Below are 25,380 nucleotides of genomic sequence, written 5' to 3'. Positions count from 1 at the left end.
TTAACCTTATACCTAATAGAGCTGGAGAAAGAACAGCAAATAAAGTCTAAACCCAATAGCAGAAGAGAATTAATAAAGATTAGAGCAGAAATCAATGAAATAGAAACCAAAAGAACAGTGGAACAGATCAACAAAATTAGGAGCTGGTTCTTTGAAAGAATTAATGAGATCCATAAACCGCTAGCCAGGCTTACCAAAAAGAAAAGAGAAGGGACCCAAATAAAGAAAATCATGAATAAAGGAGTAGAGATCACAACCATCACTAAAGAAATACAAAAAATTGTAAGAACGTATTATGAGCAACAATATACCAACAAATTAGGCAATCTGGAAGAAATGGATGCATCCCTGGAAACTGATAAACTACCGAAACTGAAACAGGAAGAAATAAAAAATCTGAACAAACCCATAACTGGTGAGGAAATTGAAGCAGTAATTAAAAATCTCCCAACAAGCAAGAGTCCAGGGCTGGATGGCTTCCCAGGGGAATTCTACCAAACATTTAAAGAAGAAATAATACCTATTCTTCTGAAGTGGTTTCAAAAAATAGAAATGGAAGGAAAACTTCCAAACTTGTTCTATGAGGCCAGCATTACCTTGATCCCAAAAGACCCCACCAAAAGAGAATTATAGACCAATATCCCTGATGAACATGGATGTGAAAATTCTCACCAAGATACTAGCCAATAGGATCCAACAGTACATTAGAAGGATTATTCACCATGACTAAGTAGACTTTGTTCCTGAGCTGCAAGGGTGGTTCAACATCCATAAATCAATGTGCTACACCACATGGATAAAAGAAAGGGCAAGGACCATATGATCCTCTCAATAGATGCAGAAAAAGCATTTGACAAAGCACAGCATCCTTTCTTGATTAAAACTTCACAGTGTAAGGATAGAGGGAACATACCTCAATATCATAAAGCCATGTACGAAAAGCCCACAGCGAATATCATTCTCAATGGGGAAAAACTGAGAGCTTTTCCCCTCAAGTCAGGAACACGGCAAGGATGTCCACTATCACCACTGTTGTTCAACATAGTACTAGAAGTCCTAGCCTCAGCAATCAGACAACAAAAAGAAATAAGAGGCATCCGAATCAGCAAAGAAGTCGTCAAACTCTCACTCTTTGCAGATGACATGATACTCTATATGGAAAACCCAAAAGACTTCCACCCCAAAATTGCTAGAACTCATGCAGGAATTCAGCCAAGTGGCAGGATATAGAAATCAATGCACAGAAATCAGTTGCATTTCTATATACTAAAAGTGAGACAGAAGAAATTAAGGAATCGATCCCATTTACAATTGCACTAAAACCCATAAGATACCTAGGAATAAACCTAATCAAAGAAGCAAAGTATCTGTACTCAGAAAACTATAGAACACTCATGAAAGAAATTGAAGAAGACACAAAGAAATGGAAAAACGTTTCATACTCACAGGTTGGAAGAACAAATATTGTTAAAATATCTATGCTACCCAAAGCAATCTACACATTCAATGCAATCCCTATCAAAATACCATCAATATTTTTCCAGAGCTGGAAAAAATAATCTTAAAATTTGTATGGAACCAGAAAAGACCTGAATAGCCAAAGGAACGTTGAAAAAGAAAACCAAAGTTAGTGGCATCACAGTTCCCAGAATTCAAGCCATATTACAAAGCTGTAATCATCAAGACAGTATGGTACTGGCACAAAAACAGACACAGAAATCAATGGAACAGAATAGAGAACCCAGAAATGGACCCTCAACTCTATGGTCAACTACTTTTTGACAGAGCAGGAAAGAATATCCAATGGAAAAAAGTTTCTTCAACAAATGATGTTGGGAAAATTGGACAGCCACATACAGAAGAATGAAACTGCAACATTTTCTTACACCATACACAAAAATAAACTAAAAATGGATGAAAGACCTAAATGTCAGACAGGAATCCATCAAAATCCTAGAGGAGAACACAGGCAGCAACCTCTTCGACCTCAGCCACAGCAACTTCTTGCTAGACATGTCTCCAAACGCAACGGAAACAAAAGCAAAAATGAACTATTGGGACTTCATCAACATAAGAAGCTTTTCCAGAGCAAAGGAAACAGTCAACAAAACTAAAAGGCAACCTACAGAATGGGAGAAGGTGTTTGCAAATGTCATATCAGATAAAAGGATAGTATCTGAAATCTATAAAGAACTTATCAAACTCAACACCCAAGAAACAAAAGATCCAGTCAAGAAGTGGGCAGAAGACACAAACAGACATTTCTCCAAAGACGACATCCAAATGGCCAAGAGACACATGAAAAAATGCTCAACATCACTCGGCATCAGGGAAATACAAATCAAATCCACAATGAGATACTACCTCACACCAGTCAGAACGGCTAAAATTAACAACTCCAGAAACAACAGGTGTTGGTGAGGATGTGGAGAAAGGGGAAACCACCTACACTGATGGTGGGAATGCGAGCTGGTGTAGCCATTCTGGAAAACAGTATGGAGGTTCCTCAAAAAGTTAAAAATAGAGCTATTCTACAACCCAGAAATTTCATTACTAGATATTTATCCAAAGGATACAAACAGTGATTTGAAGAGCACCCACACCCCAATATTTATAGCAGCAATGTTCACAATAGCCAAACTATGGAAAGAGCCCAGATGTCCGTTGACAGATGAATGGATAAAGAAGGTGTGGTACACACACACACACACACACACACACACACACACACACACACACACACACAATGGAATACTACTCAGCCATCAAAAAGAATGCAATCTTGCCATTTGCAATGATGAGGCTGGAACTAGAGGGTATTATGCTAAGCAAAATAAGTCAATCAGAGAAAGACAATTATCATATGATTTCACTTATACGTGGAATTTAAGAAACAAAACAGATAAACATAGGGAAGGGAAGGAAAAATAAAATAAGATAAAAATAGGGAGGCAAACCATAAGAGACTCTTAATCACAGGAAACAAATTGAGGGTTGCTGGAGGGGAGGTGGGTGGGGGGATGGGGTAACTGGGCGATGGGCATTAAGGAGGGCACGTGATGTAATGAGCACTGGGTGTTACATGCTACTGATGAATCACTAAATTCTACCTCTGAAACTAATACAGTGCATATTAATTAAATTGAATTTAAATAAATATAAATAAATAAATAAATCACCTATCTCTGGCTCCTTTGGCAGGATAGACTTACTGCCCCAGAGCCTTTACCAGCTGGTTTGGATAATGCGTAGTCTTCCACTTGCACCTGGGTGGAAGCCCTGACACCTGCCGCATCTGAACTTTGATGCCTGGATCTTGATCTTAGGAAGCCCGGCAGCTTGGCTGTCAGGCAGACCTGTGTTCAAATCCTGACTCTGCCACTAGTCAGCTGGGTAATGCTGTCTGAGCCTCCATTTTCTCATCTTTGCAAAGGGGATAATGACAGCCCCACCTCTGGGAGCGTTGGGGGATTGAATGAGAGGAAGCTGGGAAGCATTTCGCAAGGTGCTGGCTGACGGGGAAAGCTGTGAGAATCATTGTTATGTGTGACTCATCCACCCAGAGGGAAAGGAAGCGAGTGGAAGGTGTGGACCGGTCTCAGGGCCCGCCCTTGCAGCCTCCGAATTTGCCATTGAACGAATGAAAAGAAACGAAACGCAAGAAACTTACACAAAGTTTTCGAAGCACATGGTGGGGCCCACGACGTTGGCGGCTCCGCTGCTGATTTTAAAGGCAAAGAAGTTGTCTGGACAGGGCTTGCTGAGGCCACACTTGGTCTTCACGGCCTCTGTGGAGGGAACAGACCAACCTCGGTGCTGGCAGCTCGGGACGGGGCTCCGGAGGAGGCAGGGGAGAGGGCGGGGGAGCAGGCTCGCAGGGGAGAGGGCGGGGGAGCAGGCTCGGGACCCAGCGCAGACAAGCCTCCCCAAGCCGCCTTCGCGCACCGCCTGAATCTGGGGGGTTTGCCCCTTTCTGGGCGCACAGCGCCTCCAGCCACCCCGTCAAAGACGCAGGGCACCGGCTGTGTGGCTGACCACCCTCGAGTTCGTTTTCAGGGTTAGCACGACAGCTCTAGCTCCAGCACGGAGCCTGGCTCTGCTTAAGACCCGCGTCCTCTGCGTGCGGCCCTCACAGGGCACGCGGAAGGCGGGAGATGTACGTAGGGCCTCCAAACACAGCTGCTGGGCTGCTCCGTCCTCCGCGGCCTCTTTGTGAGCTGGGATATCCGTCACCTGTGCTTTCGGCCCCGCAGGTTCTGATTTATATTAATGCCCCCCCCCCTTTTAAATACCACCTGACAGTTTGGAAAGTACCCTTAGGGAGGACTGCGTAAACACGTAAACACGGAATTAGAGAAAGTGTCCCTGCAAAGGGAAAGCCGTGATCGAGCAGCCTCTCTCCAGCCCGGGGCCGCGCATCTGGCTGAGCTCCGGCAGCACCCGCTTGGAGCAAACGCACAGGCTTCCTGAGAGAAGCTGCAGCCGCTGAGGGGGGTGCTAGGCACTGCGGCAAGCACTTTACATTTATGATCTTGTTAAATCGTGCCGCTTACTCCTGTGCCTGGCACATAGTAGGCACTCAGTAAATTTTCACGGAATGAACGCACAGAGCATTGGGCAGGGCTAGGCTTGAGACTGGGAGAATCCATGTGGTCAGGGTGATGAGGATCTTGCCAGCCTCTAGGGAGCCTTTATGTGCATCAGGGAAAAGTGCCCCCCTGGGGGGACACAACGCACTGGTGCGAGCCTTGGCAAGCCCATGGCACTTCTGAGTAGGTAAAGCTGCTCCTTCCTAGGAGTGAATGCCACTCACGCCAGGGTACCCTCGACAGGTGGGCAGCCCTGCAGGTCTGCGTGGAATGCCTATCCTAGGCTCTCTGCCCTGCCCTTCCCCCCACCCCAAGTTTTAATCCACCCACCTGATGGGTATAACCAGAGCTCAAACCAGGACATTGTCACCAGGATGGGGGCCAGGAGCAGAGACGCAAGGGGCTGTTAGGGGATGAGTGGGTGTCTGGGCCTACGGCTGGAGATGTGGGGACCTGACTCCCCTTCCCCACCTTCTGGAGAGGACCCTTCTCAGGAGGCCCAGCACCTGCCTGAAGGTGAGATGAGGCTGAGGATGAGGCTGGGGAGGGGTCCTCCTCTCCTATGAGCCTTGGGCCCTAACCTCAGGTCCCCCGTCCCCTCACGGAGAGGCCAGTTTTCTCTCGAGGCCAGACGTTCTCACCTGTGCTGGAGGGATTGTTCCAGGCCCTGGATATCACCCTAGAGTTTGCCCAGAGTCTAATCAACTGCAGCTAAGTCTGATAAACCTGATGTCAACAGGCTGGCTTAAGCGGGCTTTCCAGAATTGATTTTCTGACCATAAAGCCTTCACGGTCCAGCTACTGGATGAAGGGGATGATGTCCAGGGGGTTCAGCCACTGGGAGGCAGGGGATTTGCTCTCTGGGTTCGGGGTGGGGGGCTGCCCCCACCAGCTGTCTCAAACCCTGAGATCCAAGCCCTCTGGAAACCCCTAGTGCTGTTGCTGAGGGCGTGAAGCTGAGCACGGGAGGGGGAGAGGTCAGGAAATGTGGGCTGCTCTTCCGTAATCAGCGGCGTGACTTGCCAGAAGTCTCTCCCTTTACCTTTGCCAGCTGTAAAATGAGGGAGCTGGTTTAGATCAGGGTTGTCAAATAGCTTTTCTCTGAACTGTCAGTGCATCTGCTCTTAGAGGCTTAATGATAAAGCTGTAGAGACTATCTGCGGGCCCGCGGGCAAGTTCTGGATTGACTGGCAATATCGAGCAGGAGGGTGGGCGGGGCAGGAGGCAGCATGTGTGCCTGGATTTGCCCTGGCCCTAGCAGATGATGCCTGAGTGCTTGTTTGCACCGAGATGCCATGACTCTGTCTACTTCAGAATATGACTCAGGACGCTCAGGTCAATGGAGTCGCAGTTGTGGGGCGAATGGTTTGTGTTGATCCATTTGGTCTCTGCTCTCTGTAATCCCACAGTGCACGGGGGCTCCCATGCCCTTCTCGGTCACAATTCTGCTCCTGGAACTATGACCCTCTTCAGTCACTACTATGTTGCGGTGGGAGAAGGGGGACTTGGAGATGTTGCCTCTTACAAGGAGTGTTGAGAGGGTGGGCTCTGGGCTAGCCTGTGGGTGAACTCCAGCTCCACCATGTACCACTGTGTTGCCTTAGCCAAGATATTCCTACTTCTCTGAGCTTCAGTGTGCCCACCTATAAAATGGGGATAATTATAGCACCTACCAGGGTTGCGGTGAGGATTGCCTGAGATGCCTGCAAAGCTCTGAATATGGTGTCTGGCACGTAGTAGGTCCTCCATCATCTTATCATCATCATCATCATCATCATCATCATAACTGTCCCTCCCTTCTACCTTCTGCACACTTTGGGAGCTGGGGTCTTTGCTGAGGCCCTGCTCGGGCGGCTGCAGTGTCCAGCATTGGAGGCCTGGGCATTCCCACTTCCCAGTGCCTGACTCTGGGGCTCTGCAGGGAGCCATGGTCTCCCCCGCAGCCCCACACATTCCTGGCTCTAGGCCTTTGCCATTCCCTCCCTGATGCCTCCTCTGACCTCATCCCATTGGAAGAGGTAGCCCTCCCGGAGCCCAGAACACTTTGCCCTATCTCTCTCGGCACACTGGGCACTTCTGCCCCAACAGACAATCAGCACCCCTTTCTGTATGACTCTGGGGGCACCTGTAGTGCCCCACATGGCCCCTGATACTTTGGAACAGGAACTGTGAACCAACCCTGGGGTCGCTGCTTGATGATGATAAGCACGGCGCCCATCTTCAGGGCTCTGGCTCAGTGGGGGTCAGAGTGGGGAGGTGGTTGTGCAGGGCCGGGTGCTGTGACAAGGGTGGCAATCCAGACTGCAGGGCGGGGGGACTGGGGAAGGGAGAGTTGAGTCATCTCCATCAGTCTGAATGGCTGAGAGGAGGCCACTACTGCTACAGGGCTCGGGGGCTTCAGAAGGCACCATCGGGCCATGAGAGGAGAGAGCTGGGCAGATTCTGGACACCAGGATTTTTCTAAGGCCTGCAGGGCCAGTAGGAGCAGTGCTGGGAAATCTCACCCTAAGGCAAAGGCGGGGCTGGGGTGATACTCACTGATCTCCTTGGAGTCCGACCCTGCTGGAGAGAAGACACAATCTTGTTAGTGAGAAAATGCTTTGGGTGCCCCCTGCTGGAGGCCGGAGGCTGGAGGCCGGAGGCCGGAGGCTGGAGGCTGGCACTGGCCTGGCCAAGGGTTCTCCTGCTGTGGGGGATGTTGAAGTGAGCTCTAAAAGTCCCACCCTGTCAGGGAGCCCTCTCTCACTTACTGCTGCCGCCCCTTCACTCGCACACACACACACGCACACACAGCACTTCCTACTCTAACAGGGCATGTTATTAAATGCATAAAATAGAATAGAATAGAATGGAAACCAACTATATATCAGTATAATAATAAAATATTAAAACATAAATTTGTACTACAGTAATATATATGCTTCTATATTAATGCATTAAATAATAAGGTGGGGGGTGTGTGCAGCCAGACTAGGAACCTCTGAAGAAAATGAATATTACCCCTTCCAGTGGCTGAACGTTCACGGTTTTCGACGGCCCCTTTTCCCACTGGTTGCATGTCCTGTCACTGTAAGCATTTCTCGAGACTGGATCATCACTTCTGTTTTTGTATATTCTGTAATTAAGTCCATTTGTCTTCCCGACTCAGACCATGAGCGGGGCCCACATGTTTCTCATTTTGGGGTCCCTGGGACCTAACACAGAATAGTTGCTCCATGACTGTTGGTTGGAGGTGTTGATTCATCAGACTTCAGGTGGCTGAGTTCTGGGGTGTACTTTCAAACCTGTCCTCTCTCTCACTTCAGGCTGGGGCTCTCTTCTCTAGAGGATGCCCCTGAGCTCCACTTCTGCTCTGAGCCTCCTACACTGACCTGGGCCCATCTCTTCCCAGGCTGTCAGCACAGCCAAGTCCATCTCTGTAAAAGCAGTGCCCTGGGGCTGGGGACATGGTGGCCCCCATGGGTCTATCTAATTCATCCTGACATGGGTGTGAGCCGCGCTTGACAAGAAGTGGGTGAGGTGTGGGATCTCGGAGACTCCTCTCTAGGGTGACTGGCTTCTAGCTGCTGTGAAGCTATGAGCTAGCCTGGGCCACTAGAGGTTATTAAGTTTGACTATGTCAGTGGAGGTGGTTCTCTAAATACAAGGAGGACAAATGCAAAGGCATAAACCCCTTCCCTTTCTTTCTTTCTTTTGAAAGGATTTGGACCTGGGAGACTTGGGTTCCCATTCCTGCTGACATCTATAAGGGAAATTTGGGCAACTTTTTTTCTCCCTGAAGCTCTCCAAGCTTCTCTTTTCTTAGACTACACATAAAACCACACCATGAGGTCACGTATGAGTCCACTCCACAACCATGGATCACCTCATGGGGCCATTTGTGCAGATTATATGAGATTATGCATGTAAGTAACTGGTATCTATTACTCATCCATCATCCACCCATATATTATTCATTTGCCCGTCCATTATCCACTCATCTATCCGTCTACCCATCTATCCATCCATCCACCCATCCATCACCCATCTACTCATGTGTCTATCTACCCATCCATCATTCATCTATCATCCACCCACCCACCCATCCATGCATTTACACATCCATCCACCCATTCATCATCTCTCCATCCACCCACCGACCCACCCACCATCCACCAATCCACCCATCTATCAACAATTCATCCATCCATCCATCATCCATCCATCCATCATCCATCTATCCATCCATCATCCATCCATCCATCCACCCATCATCTATCCAGCCACCTATCCATTCATCCACCTATACATCCATCCGTTCACCCATCCTTCCATCCACCATCCACCAATCCATGCTTCCATCATCCATTCATTTTTCTTTCATTCACCAAATGTTTACTGAGCATCTGTTCTGCACTGAGTGCTAGAGAAATGGATGTACACAAGATAAAATCCTTGCCTTCAAGAAGCCTACATTCTAGGGGATGGTAACCCAAAACAACCAACTAGACAAATAAATAAACACCCTAATGATGGATGATGGTGAAGCTCTGAAGGAAATAGGCTGACATGAGGGGCTAAAGAAGAAGGAGGGGGCATGCTGCAACTGGGGTTGTTAGGGAAGGCCTCTCTGAGTAGGTCACATTTGAGCAGACACCTGAAGTTGGAGAAGAGCTGGCTGTAGGGACATCTGTGCGAAGAGTGTTTCAGGAAGAGGTGACAGCACCTGCAGTTGGATGCCATTCAATGCTCAGTTTTGTCTCTCTTGGCTCCTTTCTCTCCCTCCCCCCTTTCTTCCTTCTTCCTCCCTCTGTCCTTTTTTTTCTTGGAATCACATTTCCAAATTGGCCCTTGATGCAGGCATATGTTATGGCCAGGGCCTTGGAACACTTCTCTGTTCCCCATGGGCTCCAGCCTTCCTGGCAGCTTCCACCCCCACAGAGGCTGGAGTCCCAAAGGCAGCCCACACCCCGCCATGTCTGGCTGCCTCCTGGGTCACCCACAGATGGCGGGAGGAATATCTTTGGCCCCATCCTGGTCCATAGTCCCTGTACCCAGCAGTGAGCCCCACTCACCCAGCCAGCGGGGCAGACGGATAGTTTTCATGGTTAAGCTGACGTAGCTGCGAATAAAGATCCATGTGGCGACCAGGGCAAAGACGAGGGCCAGGAGGCGAAGCACACCTGCAGAGAGCAAGCAGATACGGCCACGAAGCCTCATCACAAGGCCAAATAGCAAGGCTACTTGTGAGTCTTTACCAAATCCCCACAGTGAGACCATGTCATGAGACCCCACCAGGAGACCCCCTGTTGTAGCCCCAGACCAACGCCCACACCTTGGACCAGGTCAGGGGACCACGTGGTGAGACCGTGTGTGAATTCAGGCAATGATCAAATGGTGAGATCGTGCTGCAAGATTGCATGGCCACATTTCCTAAGGTGGGTCCACAGGGAGAAAGAGTTAGAAATGGTCCTTCCTGGGCTCCACTCAGCCATCCAGAGACAGACTCTTGAGGGGTGAGGCCTGGGAATCTGCACTTTTATCCAGCACCTTGAGGTGAGGCCTGAGAGGTGTGGCAGCCGAGCAGAAGGCAGGTTCTGCTGCAGATAGCCAGAGGGGGTGAGCCCAATGCCAAAGGAGTTGGGAAGGCTGGGTCCAGAGCTCCGGGCAGCCACTGCTGCTGTGTGACCTCTGGCAGAAGCTCAGCCTCTCTGGGCAGGAATGCCCCAGTCACAGAGTGGACATGGCTCGACAGCTTTGCTTCTGAGCCCACAGCTTGTTGGGAGGGATGTGATGGTTGTCCCTAGTAGGCAGCCTCCAGGGTGGCTTGGGGCTGCGGCTGGTCCCTCACAGTTTCCATCATTCCCCCTGAAAGCCACCACAAAGAACCGCATGACGCTACCTACAGGAACACACTCTGCCTTGCTGACGTGGCTTCCCCGGGCTCACAGCCTGGCTGCTTCTGCATCAGTGGGGAGCAACCCCACACACAGGACAGCCCCCCCAGAGCTCCCGGTCTCACTCCCTTCCCTCACTCTCCCACGAGGGCCAGAAGTGGGCTCCACTACACCTCCTAGCACAGGGACTCTGGTGGCCCCACTGCCCTCGGGCCATGTTCTCTAGCTCTGCCCCTGACCTCTGTGTGGCCCTGAATTCAGTTCTGGAGTCTTGTGCTGGCCTCTGGCTACTTGGGATGGGGGCGAAGGCCCCCTGGATCATGTACGGGCACGGCTCAGGTCTGTGGGAGTCCCTCATCTTCTGGGGCACAGTGTGGCTGGAGGCACCCAGAATTCTCCCTGGGTATCAGTTCACATTCTACATATATCCTGTTCATGGCAGCACGCCAACAGCTTTCACATACATTATCTCAGTTCATCCTCACGGTAAACCTCCGTTGGATACTACTGATCATTCCCATTTTGCAGATGAGGAGACAGGCTCAGGGAGGCGGTCACTTGGCTGGTAAGTTTGAATCCAGAAAAGTGCACTGATTCTAAAACTTGTGCTCTTAACTTCCTCACAGCTATTTGGGAATATAAATGAGTTGTGTCCATTTCTTACTTGGTGCCTCAGTTTCCCTATCTGTACAAACAGGGTACATACAGCATGAGAGCATGGACGAGAAGGCAAAGGCTGCTCCTCGTGCCCAGTCCTGTGGTGTGAAGATTCTAGGATAGCCCTCCTTGAGCCCTTACTTCCTTCCAGGGTCAGGTATTTCCCAAATAGGGTCAGTCCCTGTGATCCCAGGTGGTGGGGCCATGATGCCAAAGCTTCTCCAGCCCTTCAGCCTCGGGGCAGCAAGCTGCCTTTCCCCATCTTCCAGGCTCCCCCGGATGGGTTTCCTCCTGGAGTTAGTCTGGTCTGAACATTCGAGAGCATAGACAGCCAAAAAACCTCTGCGTCCAGGGACTGGCTGCATTCCTGATAAAAAAATGATTCCTAAACCAGTATCAGACCTCAACCTTGAGACTTTGAATCCTCGGAACGTGGCCCCTACCTGACACTCTCATCTTGTCCAGGTGAGGAGCGGCTTGCGGTCAACGTTAGCCTGTGGAGAGAAGGAAATCAAATTGGAAACTGGCACCTGGGGTCTGAAAATGAGTAAGATGGACGATCAGGGACGGGTACCTCCGACGGAGGAGATCACAGCCCTTTCAGTTTGGTTCCTCACCACCTGCCATCTGTTTGCTCTCTGCCTCCACCTGTCCTTCACTTTTGCCCCTAGAATTTTATATTCAATTCAACATGTCTTTTTTGAGTGCAGAGATTGTTAGGTAGAGGAAGGTGTAGTCTGCCAGCCGCTGTCTCTTGGAGGATTTATTTGTCCGTCCATCAATCCATCCATCCATCCATCCATCCATCCATCCATCCATCCATCCATCCAAGCTTCCACCCGTCCATCCTTCCGTCCCTCCAGCTAGCTGAGAGACACTGAGCTAGCTAGCTCTAGTAAAACCGTCAGGAAGCTCAAGCAATTTCTGCGTAAGGGCCAACATGAAGAGTAAAGAGAGAACGCTCACATCACCGGTCAGTTTGTGCCGGCTGCTATACATGCAACTATCTCCTCTCATCCTCACACTCCTCCGTTTTAGGGGTCGGGAAGCCAAGACTCACCATGGGCAAGCCCACACTTACTCAGCTTGTAAGGGTCACAGTCAGAATTTGGGTGCAGGTCTCCACTGCCCAATCCCCACAGGGTCCCACTCTCAGGGCCTTTTGTCCCAGAGGAGAGTTGACATTGGAGTTTCCTCCCTTCTTGAGCACAAGGCAGGGGTAGGGTTACCCTTGGCCGCACCTTTCACCTGTGCCACCCTCCAGGTGCTGGGCGGTTACCAGGGATTCAGCAGCTGTGAAGACCCCCAGCAGGTCTCTAGGAACCTAGGGGAGGGGAGTGCAGGGCTGGTAGTAACTGTTCCAAGTCTCTGAACCCCCACAGCTGGAGGGCTCTGACTGCAAGGACTTGCTTCCACTACTCTTCCTACCCCTTCCCCACTCCAGAATCTTCTTTATCCTAAGAATCCATCTCAACAGATACCGCCTCCAAAGCCCAACCACCAAGCACCCAGGTAAGAGGCAGGAGGCTTTAGTGCCTGCCACGGAAGCAGTAGGGAGGGGTCAGTCCTTGATATTTAAACAAAAGCAAGGGCAAATCTACATTTCCTTCTGCTAAGTATGAAAATGTTCCCACCCACTCTGGCCTACTGTCTAGGTCCTTCCAGGTGAGAAAGGTGAGCGGGTGCCTGACCCCACCCACAGTGATTTTGTAGAACTTTTACTTCCTGAAATTCAAATTATCACCCTCTCCCCCACCCCCGTTTTGTTTTTGTTTTTGTTTTTTTTCAGATACAATTGTATATTATGCTTTTGAATGTTCATAGGCTCTGCCCTACAGTCTGGGAGCCCAGGACCCTGGATGACGTTGGAAGGTCGTTCCGTGGGATCCACACATGTGGAGCGCCCAGCAGAGCTGGGGGCCGGACAGGATGAAAGGATGGGAACATGGTCAGGTAGATGAGGGTGCATAGATGACCGGACAGACGCTGATACCGACAGAGAGCATGCCAGAGACAGAACCTGGAGAGACAAAGGACAAGGGGCAGAGGGGACAGCAGAGATACAGACAGGGACACAGGAGAAAGAAGAAGACAGGGACAGAGGAGGAAAGCAGACAAAGGGGCAGAGGTAAAGAGCAAATACTCAGGACATTCATTCACCCAGATTCAGAAAGAGAAAGAGTGCCATTCGGAGAGAGAGAGGAGAGACGTAGGACAGAGATAGAGGCTGGGGCGCATACCTGGGTGGGGGGGCTAGCTTCTCACAGTCCTGCCCATGCCAAGCAGGGATTCTGGCTTCAGGGCAGCAGGGTGGGGAGGGGCAGGGGTGGGGAGGGTTCTTCCAGCCTGATGTCCCTCCTAGCTGAGTCCCCGATTGTCCCCTCAGCACCTGCCGGGCTATTCAGTCTCCTGAGTCTCCAACTGGCTCGCCCTGCCAGCCCGTGGGTGGTCTGGAGTCTCCAGCTCCAAGACTGGCGTCCTGGGCTCCGGGACTGGTCTGCTGGGGGTGGGGAGGGAGGGAGAAAGGCACTTGGGACTGGTACTAAGGGTGGGGCAAGAATTCCCTCCGCAGCCACCCAAACCCCAAAGTTTCTTTCTTACTTGTTCCTGCGAGAATGTCTGTCGCAACCTGTTATTCAGGTTACGGAGCTGTGGGGCAAAGGCACGGGGAGAAAGGTCTGACTGCCCTTGCGCACATATGGTGGCCCCAGGGTAGTATGTGGTCACAGGGCTGGTGGGGTGGGAGGGTGGAGGGTGGAAAGGAGGGGATGGAGGTGGAGGGGTGGGGAGGAGGAAGGCAGAGCCCATTGTCCGCCCTCACTGTCCTGAGCCTCTCCCTTTGTCCTGCCCCTCCCCTTGGACCCCTATGGATTTCTGGCTGTAGGTCTGGCCAGGTGGTACGTAAGTCACAAGCGTGCTTTGCTTTTCTGCGGCAGGCCTGGTCTCCTGCAGGCCCCATACAATGCTGAGCACAGAGGAAGTGCTCAGTGAATATTTGGGGACTGAATGAACTGGTTTCTTGCATAGTCCTGAAAGGTTAGGACAATGAAACCACTGTATAGAGAAGGAAGCTGAAGTTCAGAGAGGGCAAGTGACTTGTCTAAGGCCACACAGCCACTTGTGGATTTCATTTCTGAAGCAGTCTCTGTGCAGTCACGGGAGGGCAGGCTGGGCGTTAGGCTGGGGGTATGGCTATGAGCAAGACATGCTCTGGACCATCTCTGAGCCTTTGCCCTGCTACTCCCTGTCTGTCTCTGCCTGCGACACTCCTACGTCTACTTCAGGTCTCAGTGTAGAAGTCACTTCCTCTGGGAAGCCTTTCTTGACCCCCCAAATCAAGGTTAAACACCCATCACGGCACCCCATCCTGTCAAGAGGAGCTGGGCAGTCAGAGCCCTGTGATTTCTCTGTGGTTGGTTCAGGAGGGGACATGTGACCCAAAAAAGGCCAAACAGAGTTCTCCTGGGACAGCTCTTGGAATCGGGGGAGAGAGAAGCTATTTCTCCCCCGATGACCTTAAGCTGGACACCTGGGTGTCTGGGGCTGCTGGGGCCCCTTTCTCAGCTACTCTACCAACCCGCCAGGAGAGGCAGATGCTGGGGCTGTGCATGGGGCAGCGCTGTGGCCTTGGTCTGGAAAGGGTCAGGGAGGAAAAAATGTGAGACGTCGGGAAAGAGGGTGGACTTTGGGTCCATCAGACAGACCTGTGTTAGTCACTCCGTACTTGTGTGTTTTGGGGCACACTTCTCTGGGCCCTGGCTTCCTCCTATGTCAAATGAGGGTGATGCCATCCACCTGTCCTGAAAGGGGTGTCAGGCAGGGAGGCCGCCTTCTACAAGGGCTTTGCTGGTCTGATGACATCCCCCCGAGCCCTCCTCCCCGCCGGCAGGCCCCGTTCACCCTGCTGCTTCCTGCTGACACACCTCCTTGGCAGGAGTCCTATGCGGATGTTTGCTCTTCCTACGAAACCAAAATGCCATCACAGCCTGCTTGTTTGTGACATTTCTTAATGGTCCTAGGAGAGCTGGGACATCGGCTTCTTCCGGTTGCCTGGAGTCCTCTATACTCAGATGCCTTCGAACTCAACCCTGACCTGTCCCAGAGCCAAGATGGAGAAAGGCTGACTCTCTGTCCAGGCTAGGAGGGTTGAGGAAAGCACCTCAATGGAGAAATAAACGGATATTTCTCCTGCTTAAGTCTGGTCTCTGGTCCCTAAGGCCCTCAGGATAAAGGCCAAAGTATTTCACTGGCTTATAAGGCCTTGCATGATTTAAACCCTGGCATGAGAGTGACCTCATCATCTGCTGTCCCCACTTCACTTTCTGCTCTAGACGTTCAGGGCTGCCCTGAATGAGGCTCTTTCCTTCACCAGCTTCGCACATGCTGTTCTCTATGTGGCCTGCCCTTCCCTGACTCATCCACTTGGGCAACTCTTCCTTGGTCTCAGGTCCTCACCCAAGCAGCTCTCTGTCTTTGGAAAGACAGAATTTGGAAGCTGTTTCCTAGCTCATTGTAAGGATCCAGGCTCAGCCAACAGTCGCTTCTGCCTCAGCCCTAAGCCACGGGTAAAATGGGAAGAGCTCCGCGAACACGCTCGGCATTTTCCCTGACATGTGTGTTGGCCACAGGTTCAGCTTTGTTCTCTGTGTAGCAGGTTGTTTCTAAGGAGGAGTGAACTGGAGGCCTGATACGGAGCTTGGAGAAACCAGGTTGCAATTAGCAACGAGCGTAGCTTGATGGCTGCACTCCCATTAGCTCTGGCCCTTCAGGCTTCCCAGCACCTGCTGGCAATCAGGTTTCCTACTCTCTGCCCAGAACCGTACCTTGGAAGACCGTCCGAGTTCCAGAGCAGAAAAGGCCCCAGACTCACTTTATAGCTAATAATAAAAATAATACATGAGCAAGAAAACAATTAAACTAGCTACCGTTTATTGAGTGCTTACAGTGCAGCTGGAGTTAGGCTAGGAAGTTTGTGTATAAATCTTGCCGAATCCCCGTGGCAACACCGTAAGTTGGATCCTACTGTCTCCTCTTCTCCGGGGACGAAGCTGAGGCCTGGAGGGGGTGAGTGAGCGGTCTCACAGCTGTGGTGGCAGAGCCGAGAGTCACACCCTCAGCCGAGGACAGCAGACGGCTGACCACACTGGTGGCTGGCAGGCCTGCAGCTGCCCCACGCTCATTGGAGCCCAACAAGGAAGGGGACTGGGCCCGAGGGAGTTCCGTGTGCCCAGGAGTAAGGCTTGACTCTTGAAAAAGTAGTACTTTCGTTGGACCTCAAAGGATAATTCTGCATTAAGGAAGAGTCCTATCCCCAGGCCATGAGGGCTCACGTTTTCCTTCATTTGAGCAGTGGAACTTCTGGGGCAGGGGTGGCACAGACAAGCACTGGTGCAGCTAGGCTGTGACCTACCACGCGGCAGATGTAATCAGCCAGCACAGCGCCTTTTCTGGCGAAGAGCCGAAGAGGCTCTGACTTTTTCCCACAGGAGTCTTGGGCCTGGCACATGGGGTGTGTCATCCTTGGAGTGGGGACTTCTCAGTGTGGGACGAGGGCCAGGTGGACTCGGAGCTGGGTCCTCTTCACAGCATTGGCCTTCTGGAACCCGAGGAAACCTGCTGGATGTGAGGAAGGCTCTCTGTTCTCACAGACCAGTCTGAGACAGCACAAGGGCATGAGCTGAGCGGGTCTGAGGCCTCCAAGTCCGCTTGGTCAGGCGTTACTGGGGGATCTCTGTGACATCTTTTTTTTAAAAAAATACAACTCAGTCATTCACCCTGCATTTGCTGAGACCCTCCTCTGTGCCATCACAATGCTGGGGGCCTGGGACAGAGCAGAGAACCGATAAGGTTCTCACCTTCTGGAAACACACAGCATAAGGTGGGAGGGACAGGTATGTGGATGGTACGGTGGAATGGGTGCTCAGGCAGGGGTTCCTTCAGGGAACTTCCTGGCCAGGGGGTGGTCAGAGAAGACTTCCTGGAGGAAGTGGCATCTTGGCAGATGGAGTTCTCCTGGAAAGTGTTCCAGGCAGAGGGAACAGCATGTGCAGAGGCTCAGAGGAGAGGCAGAACCTGAAACTCTGATGGTAGAGACCAAAGTGAAGGGGGAAGGAGACTTCATTAGGCTAATTATACATTAGCCCTTAAGGACTGAGCTAATGTAATGACCTTGGGCTTTGTTCTGAGGGAGATGAGGGGGCCACAGGAAGAATTAAACAGGGCCAGTGATAAAACTTCAGCTCAGTGTGGAGAAGTAGCACCTCCTCCGAGAAGCCTTCCCTGATCCCTGGCTCCTCCATTAAGGAATCCCTCCATTAAGGCACCTTGTCATGCTTCATGGTCAGCCTAATTTGGGGGCCAGCTTCCTCTCAAGGCTGTGGCTCCTGAGGGCCTTCTTCATGCCTGTCCCTGAGGCTGGCACCAAGGCACATAGGAGGTGTGCAGTAAATGCCATTAGAGGGAAGTGAGTGGCTTTCTGTTTGGGAAAGAAACTAAGGGAGAAAAGACCCAAACGCACCACGGACGCTCCGTCCATCTAAGTGGTTTCTTCCTTCACCCCATGCCCTGCAGCGTTCTCCAAAGTGAACTCTGTCCAGAGGACAGGCTCGGACTTTAGAATCTAAGTAGCCTCTTCCTGCTAAATGCAAGCTCAGGCCATTTTCCTCATCATCCCTGGAAATTCTGTGGACTAAATGTTGTCCCCAAAGGCAGGGGGCGTGCTGTCTGCTCTTCCGTGGGCTTCTTTCTGAACGCCCACCCCCATGCAGGCAGATTTCCTCGCAAGGGGTGAATCCTGCATGCACTGGGGTGGGAGGTGGAAGCTGCAGAGGGGCCACAGGGCCTGAGGGAGACCCTTGGCACGTAAAGGAGATGGGGGTAGAGGGACAGGACAGAATGAAAAAGCAGAGACACTCAAAGACTGAGAGTGACAGATACATTGACAGACACACACAGGCACTAGCACGTGGGCACCCGTGTGTGCACGCACGCACACGTGCACGCGCACTCGGGAGTCAGGTGCTGCTCAGAGTCCCGCCCGGGACCAGGGGACATGTGTGGTCTTGCCCAGACCTGGTTGCCGCTGGCCCTGAGTTTCCAGTCGTCCCTGAAGTCCGTCCTGAATCCTGACCACGAGGCCCAAGCCCGTGTGCCGCAAGCAGAGGAACCAGAGGCCGCCTTTCCTTCTCTAAATGGTCCTTCTTGTAAACCCCCGGTATTTATAGGCCGTTATTGATCATGTCACCAATACAGACAGATAGAAACGGCAAATAAATCTGTAAACAATAAGGCCGGTGGCTCGAACAATTTGGGCCAGTGACATTTATTTCAGAAGAAAATAAACCCATTATCTCCATTATGCCCTGTTTGAATTTTATTTATGGTTTTAATGGTTTTCTCCAGCTCTGGCCGGTGGTAGAATTACTGGGCGTGCGAGGCCACGTAGTAGGAGATGCAAGAAGGTGTGGCAGGAGCAGGATTGAGGTTTCTTATTCCCCAAGCTCCTGGGCTGTTTCCCAGAATAAGACAAAAACCCCACACGTACCAGCTGCTGCTCTGAGGCTCCCTTATGTTAACTACTCTAATCCTCAACAGCTTAATGAGGAATTTGGAGAAACTGAGGCACAGAGTGTCGGGTCACAGCTGGTGAGAGGCAGAGGAAGAGAAGGATCCCAGAGAGGAGCCCAGGAGCCCACATTCTTAACCACGGCGGCCGACTCCTCTAGACTAGGGCTAGGCAGTTTTCTGCCAAGGACCAGAGGAAATATTTTGGGTTTTCTGGGCCTCTCAGTCGCAGCTAGTCAACTGTGCCATCCACGTGGGAAAGCAGGAGTAGCGGTATGTAAATGAATGAATGTGGCTATGTTCTAATAAAACTTTATTTATAAAAATGGGTGGCTCTGAATTTGGCCCTAGGCCTTAGTTTGTCCAACCCCGATTTGGGTGTTGCCCCTCTCAGCCCAAGGCGGACATGAGCCCTGGTGCTCCCTTCCTGACCTTCAGCCTGCCTGGGCTTGGCTCAGCCGTTGGAGGTGGAGAAGGAAGCCTTCTGTAGAGGATGAGAGAGTTCCTGTCATTCTGTCCCTCCTTTCCACCCAGCAGCCAGTGTGCTCCTCAGGGACGGATCCACCAGCCCCTTGCTCGCTTAGCAGGGCTCAGTTGCCTGTCCTTGCACAAATTCCCCTGACTGGATTATCATCCGAAGGGGCCTTGCTCAGTGCCCGGCATTCAGGGGGCACCCAGGCGTTGGCAGCTGTAGCCATATTCGCCCCTTCAGGTTTGCAGAGGCCTCATCTGGACCCTGGGATTTTGAGTCTATATAATATGGTGGTTGAGTGGGGGGCTTTGGAGCCCCATCTGGGTTCTGTCATGGGGCTGTGGACACAGTCCTCTCAGCTTTGGTTTCCTTATCTGTATGTGGCCAGCACAACCCTTAATTTAGTAAAAATTAAATTCGAGAGTACACACCACGCATAATACCTGCTATGGAGGACATGCTCTGTAAGCGACAGTGGTTAAGCAAGTAGGCCCCCTTGTGCTCTGCTTGGGGATGCCCCTGTGCCCTCCCCCCTACCTCCTGAGGAGGCAGAAATCCCTCCAGAATGAGAGAAAAGTATGCTCTGGATCGGGAATGAGTCCCTCCAGGCCCTGACAGAGCAGCAGGAGAAAGGAGCAGGTATCCGGCCAAACATGCAGGTCTTTCCCCTCCCCCCCGGGATGGGGTAATCTCAGGTTGCTAGGTATCTTTGGGTACATTAGCCTGAGAGGCTGGTTTGTGCCACTAGAACTTCTGTTTGCTGAGAGTCTGGCTATGTGTCATCAGAAAGGGCTACTCTAGCAGGATGGGACTGCCTGGAGATTCTGGGTTCATCCCCTGAGCCATGGCCTGTGGTTGGCCTATCTGAATCACTTCAGCAGGTCAAGCATGACGAAATTCCCCTCAGACCCAGGGGGCAATTCTATTCCTTTCCATCAGAGAGAGCTGGGTCTTGGTCTCTTTGATTAACAAGATGGCGGCCTCCACAGTGACATCAGTGGGGTTTTGGAAAGGTTTTAGGAGATAAATCTTCCCCAGGGACATGTGGGATCCAGATATCTCTGAAGGAAAAATCATCTTAATAATAATCATAGTGATGATTCTAATAAGTCTTCGTACTGTTAGCTGGCCAGTTTTGAGCCCCGTGTCCTTCCACTTAATCTTCCCAACAGTACTGTGAGGCAGATTCTTTTATTGACTTCATGTTACTGGCAGCAGCTTAAAGAGATTAAGTGATTTGCCCAAGGTCACACAAGTGGAGTGGCGGATGCAATATTGCCATCCATTACTTTGGTAACTGTGATTAAATGAAGCAGGGAGGCTTGGAGCCAGACTGTGGTGGACACCCACTGCTTGGGTCATCTTTCTAGCACCCAGTCCCCGTTTCTCTGGTGCTCACCCTGGTTTTGCTTCAGGCATCATACTGCCTTCCTCTGCTCCCTGCCGTGCAGTTGGCTAGGGACGGCCCCATTCCTGGTTCCAAGTGTGGCCACGTGGCCCAGGCCTAACTCCATTTCTTGGTCACAGAGATGGGCATGCTGAGAAGATCACAGCCCTCCCAGAGCTCTTGGTGGACTTGCCAGGGAAGAGGATCTGCCTTTCCGCTGGGGTTGCTGACTTGAGATGACTTAGAACTGTAGACGTTGATGCCTGTCTGTCACTGTGGGGAGACCTTGCCTGAGAATAAAGTAACATGGAGGAAAGGATCCCAGAGATGGAGTCAGAGTCCTGGAGATGTCATCGAGCCCCTAGACCCAGCTTTGCCTGCCAGTGGATCCCTGGCCTTTTCCATTACGTGAGCCGATAGAGGTCCTTTATTTGTAGGGCTGGTTTGAATTTTTTTTCCTTTTTTTGTCACTTGCAGCCAGAAGAGTACCACCTGATACACAAGAATTTTCCCATTTCCAGTCACAGTTAACCCACAGACAGGTGACGTAACTTGCCCCAGGTAACACAGCAAGAAAAAGCCAGAGCTGGGATTCAAATTCCAAGGGTGGTTCGCTTTCTATGACTTGTATGTCTTTGTCTCCTGAGGCGATGTCCTTGGGGAGCAGACCTTGGTATTCCCACCTCTGTCTCCTGGGGCCTCCCAAAGCAAATGATTGGTAGCAACCATAAGAAGTGTCTGCCTCCTCCACAGGGCCTATGCTGCGGGACTCCAGGCGAGCCCCGGGGCTGTCACCCCAACGTGGGCTGGGGCTGTGCCAGGCCCGCCCAGCAGTGGTAGACAGGCTGCTCTCGTACGAGGAGGAAATGCCCAGCCCAAGCGCACGTTGGCAAACCCTGGCTTCCAGCAGCCCGCACCCCAGGAAATAACCCTTGGCTTTGCAGACTTCCAAATTCCTATGGGCATGCAGCGGCGGGGCTGTGAACGTGGAGTGAGCTCAGAGAGGGGTGTAAATGGTGACCGTAAGACAGAACCCCAATGGCAGCCGCCCGTCCTCACAGGAGACCCGCCTGTCTAATATTGGTGGGCCTGGCGTGGCGTCAGGTAAGCTGTGGCCAGCCTGAACAGGGGCTGGCAGATGCATGGGGGTGGACAGACAGACCACAGCAAACACCAGGTAGAGCCAAACTCCTTCCCACAACTTGCTCGCCTGGGGGGGTGTGAGCACCTTGCTGTCCTCATCTCCCATTGCCAGCTCCTGCCCTCTCTCCCTGCAGGACTGCCCCCCCTTCCTCCCTCTCCCCCTTCGCTTAGAGTCTGCGGTGTGCCAAATGCTCACCTCCCCTGCCCTCCTCCCACCAGCATTCCTCCGCAGTTTGATCTCCGAGAAGTCTGTCCTGACTCCTACCTCCTTTATGGTGCATGTCCCAAGTGTTCTGAAATGACTACCTGTGCAAATTGTTTTTTATCTGATGGCTAGAGCCATACCTTTTTTTTTTTTAAGATTTTATTTATGAGAGAGAGAGATGGAGTGGGGGTGGGGGTGGGAGGAGGAGCAGAGGGAGAGGGACAAGCAGAGTCCTCGCTGAGGTTCTCAGGACCCTGAGATCACGACCTGAGCCGAAACCAAGTCAGACACTTAACCAACTGAGCCGCCCAGGCACCCGCATATCTGTTTTTTTTTTTTTTTTAATCCTGCCTAGTTAATCATTGTATCCTTGTTTAATTGGCATGCAGGAAGTGTTCAGTTGATGCTTACTGAATGAATCATCTGGAAGGGTAGGCTTGACCCGCTCTCTTCCAGCCACGGACTCTGAATCGACTGCACTAGGGAGGCAGGGCTGCCTCGAGTCGGGGAGCATAAATTTTGCAGCCACGTTGCTCAGGCGAGTTATTTAATCTCTCTGTGCCTTCCTGCCCCATCTGCAAAGTGGGAATGATAATGGTGCCTACCTCCTAGAGCTGGTATGAAGATTAAATGTGTTACTACGTAGACAGCATTTAGCCCAGAGCCTGGCACGTCACAGATGCGACTTCATGTGTTTTGTGATGGCTATCCTAGATGTCTAGACAGAGTACCACGGCCATCAGCAGGGGGTAGCCAGACTTTCACTCCCATCTTACAGATCAGAAAACTGAGGTTTAGTGAAGGGCAGCGACTCCCTTGAAATCATACGGCTAGAAAATCTCTCAAGACCACGCACCTTTGTTGTGACTTTTCAGATCATTATATTCAGGGAAAAATGAGATTTGGGGCCTTTTCCATTCATTCTTTAAATATTGCTGTGGCTCCTGGTTGATCAACTGTGTTTTCTGAATGAAGAGATGAACGAGTGAATGAATGCCAAGGGGCCCCTGCGGTGGAGGAAAAAAGCCTGCAAGGCGGGGGATCGGATCCCTGGCTTGGCTGTCCCGTTCCTTCGCTCTTTCGTCTTCCACCGACCCCAATTCTATTTTCCTTTCTCTCCGTAATGTGGACCCAGAAGTACAGCTCTTTCTTGTGCTGGCGGAAACATACCTGAGGGCTCAAGGCTCCCACTTCCCTGCTTCGGTGGAGGAGGCCAGATGTTCCCGCTGGTGCTTTGGGTCCCTGACCTAGCCAGCCACCCCCCTGGACCAGCTGCTGAGAGAGGCCAGCCTGCTGGTTCTCGGAGGGGCTGGGGCCTCCCAGGCGGGTTCTCTAGCTGCAGCAGGCCCAGAGGCAGGGACGAAGTGGCTCGTGGGTACCTCGTACGGGCCAGCTCCTCCTGGTTCTGCCCTGGCTCTGCCCTCCTGCAGAGAAGCCTGCTATAAACTCTCCCTACCGTGTTAAACAATCTTCCCAGGAAGGAGGAAATTCATCCAAAGGAGGAAATGAGTTCAAAGTCTTGTCTGGCTGAAGAGCCCCTTGGGGCCCTGGCTTAGGCGTGGGCTGTGAGTGTCTCTTCCCCACTGAGCTCCCCTAGCCCTGGCAGAGGAAGTTCGGGAGGGATTTGAACAGTTTAACCAGGATTGAAATATCACAATCAGCTGCCTCAGAAAGGAAAACGAAACACAAGAAGACACCACCCCCCGCACAAACCAACCCCTCCTGGCTCCCTTTCCTGGCCCTGGGGGTGAAGGGGGGACAATCGAGTGAGTGAGTGAAGTGCTGTCACCTGCTTGGAGGTTCCAGGCCGGGGTGGCTGCTGCTGGAGGAAGCAGGCAGGTAAGCATGGGGAGGAAACACACACCGTGGGTGGGGGAGATAAAGGCAGCTGAAGACAGCGAGCCTGCATGATGGAGGAGAGGTGCCCTTGACCCAGCACAGGAAGTGGTCTGGGCCAAAGATTCTGGGTACAGTTTGGGGCACGAGTTAGAAGTTGAAGCCAGAGAGAGAAGGAGGGAGGGAGGGAGGGGAACAGAGAAGAGCCAGGAGATGGTAGGATTTTAGCACAATGGCAAATGTAGTGTTGATTGCGTCTCTCTCTCCCTAGGACTCAGTGTTCCCCACTTTCCATCCAGCACCCCCGAGCTTTGCTACTACTCATGCTTCTCATTCCCGAGAACTCTCCCCCTTAGGGTGAGTCCTTTCCCGGGAGGCACCGCGTTCCACATAGGCTCCTGGTGGGGGGGGGGTCTTCCTCTTTGCTGGCAGAGGGTGCTGCTGGAGTTGGTGATTTCCATGCTGAACTGCTGCCGCCCCTTTGCAATGACCATCCCAAAACACGAGGTCAGAGAGCGGTCGGGAGATCAAGACGAATGCCCAGGAGCTGGCGCGAGGGAAGAGCAGCCGCTGCTGTCGGTGAGGCGGCCCCGGGCCTGCTGCTCTGGTGCCCCGCGGGTTCCCAGAAAGCAAAGAGGGTGTGCAGGTCCCTGCATCCTGACTGGTTTTAGGCCTGGCCTCCCGTCTGCTCCTGCCTCCTTCCTACCCCTCTTCCCGGCCTGGACAGCTCCGCCCATGGCTGGTGTATTTTCATCCTTCGGGCCTGACCTTCATATCAAGGTCGTCTGCCTTGCTTCCCAAAGTGGACAAGTGAGTCATGGAATTGAAACTGCGGTAAGTTCTGTGAAGGAACGTGAAGGGGCTTTATACAGCACACGTTTACCATCTTATAGTTCTGAGGGTCACAAGGCTGACGGGTCTCACTGGGTTAAGATCCAGGTGTAGGTAGGACTGTGCTCCTTTCTGGAGGCTCCAGAGAGAATTCATTTCCTTGCATTTCCAAGTTCTGGAGGCTGCCTGCTTCCCCTGGCTCATGACCCCTTCCTCCATCTTTTTTTTTTTTTTTAAGGTTTTATTTATTTATTTGACAGGGAGCGAGCACTCATGCACAAGCAGGGGGAGCGGCAGGCAGAGTAGGCAGAGGGAGAAGCAGGCTCCCCGCTGAGGAGAGAGCCCGACACAGGGCTTGATCCCAGGGCCCTGGGATCAGGACCTGAGCCAAAGGCAGACGCTTCACCGACTGAGCCGCCCAGGTGCCCCCTTCCTCCATCTGCAAAGCCAGCAGTGTCGCATCGGTGATCCTTATCGGGTCCCTCCCATCTTCTTCTCTCCCTTCTGCTTCCCTCTTCCACTCTTAAGGATCCGTGAAGACATTGGGCCCACCCAGATTCTCCAGGATACTCTCCCTGTCTCAAGATCTCCTGGTTAGCAACCCTAATGCCATCTGCAACTTTAGTTCCCTTCTCTGTGTAACTAATGGCACGCGTTGGCGGGGCTCTGGGTTTGAGGACGTGGGCATCTTCAAAGGCTGTTATTCTGCTAACATCAGGGGCAATCCTCTTTTAGTTTCTTTGTAGCACTTATGACAGCCCGAAAGGATATTTCTTGAATATTTGTTCACTTGTCACTGGTCTTGCTTTACTGGAAAGTGA

General features: G+C 51.8%; 1 protein-coding gene across 4 annotated transcripts in view; it reads right to left on the bottom strand.

Moving 5' to 3' along the window:
• The window catches only part of FAM3D (FAM3 metabolism regulating signaling molecule D), a 38,417-nt gene extending 15,188 nt beyond the window's left edge, over nt 1–23,229 (bottom strand). The window contains exons 1-5 of one of the 4 annotated variants that reach the window (XM_045807553.2): nt 23,063–23,229; nt 11,566–11,616; nt 9,644–9,751; nt 7,128–7,151; nt 3,671–3,788 (exon numbers count right to left, since the gene is read on the bottom strand). In XM_045807553.2, the coding sequence (XP_045663509.1) occupies nt 3,671–3,788; nt 7,128–7,151; nt 9,644–9,751; nt 11,566–11,578 (263 nt within the window). In that variant the 5' untranslated portion in view covers nt 11,579–11,616; nt 23,063–23,229. Of the gene's footprint in view, nt 1–3,670; nt 3,789–7,127; nt 7,152–9,643; nt 9,752–11,565; nt 11,617–13,362; nt 13,615–13,723; nt 13,820–23,062 lie in introns of those variants that run through there. The other 3 variants (XM_087866902.1, XM_045807552.2, XM_087866903.1) reach the window with 3 other exon arrangements.
• Nucleotides 23,230–25,380: the final 2,151 nt, after the last annotated feature.

Source organism: Ursus americanus, chromosome 14 (assembly GCF_024610735.1).
Source record: "Ursus americanus isolate L20-20 chromosome 14, mUrsAme1.1.p, whole genome shotgun sequence".
Taxonomy (NCBI): Eukaryota; Metazoa; Chordata; class Mammalia; order Carnivora; family Ursidae; genus Ursus; species Ursus americanus.
This window is presented reverse-complemented; position numbering and strand designations above follow the sequence as displayed.